General features: G+C 42.0%; 1 protein-coding gene across 1 annotated transcript in view; it reads right to left on the reverse strand.

Annotated features, from left to right (window-relative positions):
• The window catches only part of dixdc1a (DIX domain containing 1a), a 41,490-nt gene that overhangs the window by 10,790 nt on the left and 25,700 nt on the right, over positions 1–5,000 (reverse strand). Inside the window, exons 10-11 of the mRNA XM_063207339.1 lie at positions 4,815–4,886; positions 751–894 (exon numbers count right to left, since the gene is read on the reverse strand). Coding sequence (XP_063063409.1) covers positions 751–894; positions 4,815–4,886 — 216 coding nt within the window. The remainder of the gene's footprint in view (positions 1–750; positions 895–4,814; positions 4,887–5,000) is intronic.

The raw sequence follows: 5,000 nt of genomic DNA on the forward strand, positions 1-5,000 counted from the left end.
CCAGAGATTTCAGGGGGTGCGCGGAATTTTTTTTGTGTTGAGGTTGTGACCAAAATTCTGCTTGTGAACATTACAATTAGGCCAAATCAAAACCAAGTTAAAACATTTTTGGTCCCTATGTAAAGGCATTAAGGTATTGATTAATGTCTCAATCAAGAATCATTATAATTTTTGCTTAAATAATTTTGCAGTGCGTGTTGAAGTTTGGGTTGGGGGTGCGTGGCTTGTCCTGGGCAGAGGTAAGGGGGTGCTTTAAGAAAAAAAGGTTAAGAACCACTGGTGTAAGGGGCCCTTTCAGATTACTTTGTCCTGGGTGTGTGTGTGTGCGTGTGTGTACTCATTAGGGGGCATCAAACACACTTTGAAAATTAAAACATGGCTAAAAGATTAGCGAATGGAGGATAAAACCATGCTAAAGGAAAGCTCTAAAAAACAGGCGACGGGAATTTCAAATCTAAAGTGGAAACGGAACTGGAGCATTCTCCCAAATGATTGTCTTTACTAGTTTTGATCAACATAGTGTAAAAACACACTTTTCACAAATTTTGCTAAAATAGCCCATTAATTGCCATTGAAATTTTCAAGCCTATTGTGCCGCCCTTTAACATTGATCAAATTTGCTAAGAGTTTGCAAAGACATAGTGATAGCACAAAGGAACAGGATTTTAAAAACTTGGGGAGTTTGATGCACCTTAGTGTGCATGCGTGGGTGTGTGTGTGTGTGTGTGTGTGTGTGTGTGTCCTCAGTACCTTCTTGTCCTGTGTGTGTAGTCTCTCCATAAGGCTACTGATGCCCTGCTCCAGGGTGTCCAGCGTGTGGTGCTGGGGGTCGTGACCACCGAAGCTGTTCCTCAGGCTACGCAACGCATCACGCACCAGCTGCAGGTCATCCACCTACACGCACGCACACACACACACGCACGCACACATAAGAATATACAGACACACACACAGACACACACACACACACAAATACATGAGGAAAAACACACACACACACACACACACACACACACACACACACACACACACACACACACACACACACACACACACACACACACACACACACACACACACACACACACACACACAGACTGCACACTGTCCATATGGGCCTTTTAAGATGCTCACTTAAAGGCATGTCACTACTTCGTAATTAAACAAAAATAAATAGGTCAATGACGTATTTTGGGGGGTTAGACAGCATCAGGTGGTAGAACCACAGCTAAGGCCCATCAATTAGTAATTGGTAATTATGTTATGACAAGGAATATCCTTCTTAGTTAATCCACTAAAAACTAGAAAAGCACACAGAGAGTGCAGACCTCCACCAAGGAAGCTGTTTGATAGAACATTTGACTGTTACACCCTATTTTTTATTTTTTTAAGTCTTTCTGCCTTCTTTTTGTGGAGTTAGAAACTGGAATGCCAAAACTCTCTCTGTCCCGCAATTCAATTTGTGGTCACTAGGGGCGTCTAGATTTATAGGCCAGCAATGGGAAAAATCTTTAAAGGTACACTGTGCAGGAAATGGTCAAAAAAGGTACTGCAACTATACTGCTCATTGCAAATGGGTTGCCTATTGCCAAATTTGATCTCTTCATGAAAGTTTACTAAGTAATAAACTAATATTTTCTAGTATGGCCCAAGTACAGTCATTTTTGCAGCTAAAAATGGTTATTTCTGAAAATTCAAAATGGCGGACAATGGAGAAGATCCCCCTTTTCATGTATGAAAAGTGCAATTTTTCCAGTCATAATGAATACTTTGAATCGAAGATAGTGACAGGAAGCGAATAGGACAGAGAGACAGGGGAGGATCGGGAGATGACCCCGGCCAGACTTGAACCGGGGTCCCCGTGGGTGGGCATGCAAGGCCAAATGTGGGGGGCTTCACTATCCTGTCTCATAGATAAAACTACCGTATTAGCCCGAATATATAAGACGATTCTGATTATAAGACGACCCCCCATTTTCAGGCTCATGTTTTGGGGAAAAAAGTTTCTTGAAGACTTAATTTTGTTTCACATTGGAAACTTTTCTCAAAATGCAGTTTTTAATTTGTTGGAAAATCTGAGGCTTTTTACAAAGAACAAATTTCACAATATAATCTTCATGGAATTTCCATGATATAAGACCACAGATGGCTACTCATATCCTTTTCCTTTCTTTACTCACTTCACCTGTCAAGCGCCAATAGGCACCTACAGGCTACAGCCGCCTGGGCCTGCCTGTTTAAAGTGCGACGCAACATAGCCTACACTCAGAGCATTAGTCTGCGCCAGCCAGGCAACCAGTAGAGATAGGCAATCTATTGTGCAATGCACAGATTTTGCAAAATGCTTAGTTGACAGCAATATCTAACCAGCAGCCGTCTCGCCAAATCGCCGTTCATTTTATGCATCCAAAGTTTTCCACTGGACTGTAGAAACCGAACGTGACCAAAGGCAGATTGACGCATTGCACTTGAAACCGATGCGCTGCCTATCAGAACCACGTTGACATTAGAAGTCCGATTGATATTCATTTCGTACCAAGGGTAAAACTCCTAGTGATTTTATATGAACAAGACAATCTCTTGCCCTAACCATTATTCTGTGTTGCTGCATCGTTGCGAGGCATATCGTCAAAGGCACCGCTTGTCAAAGGCACCGCTTGTCAAAGGCGCCGCTTTCTCGCGCACACACAGATGACCATTGATTGGCTGATGACAGCATCCAAAACTTAGCCTACGGGTTGTTCGTCAGATCACCCTTCATTTCTTTATTTCTAGTGGTGTTGTCGGCTGACCAGAGAGAACGACCAAAGCTTTCCTGATGAGACTGTAAAACCAAACACAAATAGCCTAAAAGCAAAGTAACGAGCCGCGATTGACTTGTGTTTTTCCCCTTGCACTGTCGTCCGCATCGCGTTGACATTGACAGTTGATAGAGTGCAACAGTCATAACGAAACAAGCATCTGCAAATTTGATATGGACAAAACAATCTCTTAACCCATCCATTATTGAGTTTTGTGGCATTGTTGTGAAGCATAGACTAATGGCCGCATTCAGGTTAAGTGATTTTTTTTTATTTTTTTTTAAAACTTTTTTCTCTAGCGCGCGGAAATAAGACGACCCCCCTTTTTAGAGTACTATTTTTATAACAAAAACCACGTCTTATATTCGGGCCAATACGGTAATAGAGATTTGAAATGCCACCCAAAAATATGTTTAAAAAGCACTTGTTCCTGTGGTCATTTCCAACAACTCCACAAAGTTTCATCCAAATCTGTTCATAACTGTTTGAGTTATCCTGCTGACCAACAGACAGACAAACAAACAAACAACAGACAGACGGACAGATAAACCAACGCGACCAAAAACATAACCTCCTTGGGGGAGGTAACAAACAAAAAAAGAATCCATACAATAGTGCTGTTAGCTCTGGTTGCACCACCCTGACATGTGCTTCTATTAACCCTATCCAGACCGGGCTTTTTTGGCATTCCTGGGACCGGGGGGGGGCTCTTTTGACCCCCCCCCCTCATAACTTAGGAACTGAATGGCGTATGACCACCAAACTTGGAGGGGATGATCTTCAGGCATTAATCTCTGATTGACATAACTTTGGTGTCATTATTGGGTATTATGACGTCATTATGACATCATTTCCTGTTTTTATTGCCCCAATTGTCACCGAATTGTATTTTCCATCTAACTTGGGTAATGCACATCAATTTTAGTTATTATGTGCATCAGACCACTTCAAATGTTCACAAGGGTTTCTGATGCTAATGAAAATGTAAAAAAATGTGAAAAATTACTTGACAAAATCACGTCGTAGATATGGCAAAGCGGCTTCGGTTTCATATAACATTGCCGTAAGCAGTCAGTCCTCAACAACAGGATGCATTATTACCAAATTTGCAGGGCATGATCTACATAAGACACACAAGCAATGAGAAATAAAAAGAAGAAATAAAATTGAGGTGAAATGTGCATTGGTAACGATAAAAGCAGCTATTTGATTATAAATGTGATGACGTCGTCAAATTAGCATAAATTAGCATAAATTAATGATAATTAATTAAGCTAATATTACATCAGGTACAGTTATGCAAATATAATGGAATAACTATACCATAAGTAGTATGCAATAAGGAGGGTACACTGATGAGACTTAGATCAGTGATTTTTGGTCAGACGTACCTGTCAGAAAACCGTTGCCATGGCAACAATAAAAACGATAAAACTAATCTTTTGGTATCACATTGCAGCCAACTTCATTTTAGGAAAAGCCACCAAGTTTCGTAGTCATAGCTTAAGTCATTCAGGAGTTATACGACATCAAAGTTGGGGCGGGCACTTTTAGCCCCCCCCCGGCCTGGATAGGGTTAAAACATCATTGACCCAAATATTACATTAGCCAAGAGACTTGGCTCCGTACTTGTCTGGGGAGTGTTTTCTGGGGAGTGCTTTCAGCGGCAGGATCTTGCCGGCCAATTCTCCCCAGAAAACAGCCAATAAGCGATTAAGCGGCCCACGTGGGGGTGAAAGGGGGAGGACGCTCGTGATGATGACGTAAACATCTGTGCCAGAGCCATTGGTCTGCGCTATGTTGGTGTTGAGTAACTGTCGCCGATTGGGTGAGAGCTGTCCAATCATTTCAAACCATAACTGAGTGCAAACTTCCTGCTTCCTGCAATTGCGTCAGATCACACAACCCCAAGACCATGAGTACGAAATGAAATGGTAGTATTATGGGATGGTCAGGACCAGGCTACTATTAAATACACACAGTGACTTTTTTTGCACTTAATTCTGTACTCACAGGGCTATGTTGATAGGGTGGAGGCGGGCCCTCCATCATGTGACTGTAGCCATTATTATCAGATCCAGGCAGCTGGAAGTGGAACAAACAAACTCCCATGACCCAAAACATTCACAAGCTGTTCCCACAACGTTCCCCAAATACTGAGCGCAACATGCCTAAATATTTATCAGAACTTTCAAAAGC

Source organism: Engraulis encrasicolus, chromosome 9, assembly GCF_034702125.1.
Source record: "Engraulis encrasicolus isolate BLACKSEA-1 chromosome 9, IST_EnEncr_1.0, whole genome shotgun sequence".
NCBI lineage: Eukaryota > Metazoa > Chordata > Actinopteri > Clupeiformes > Engraulidae > Engraulis > Engraulis encrasicolus.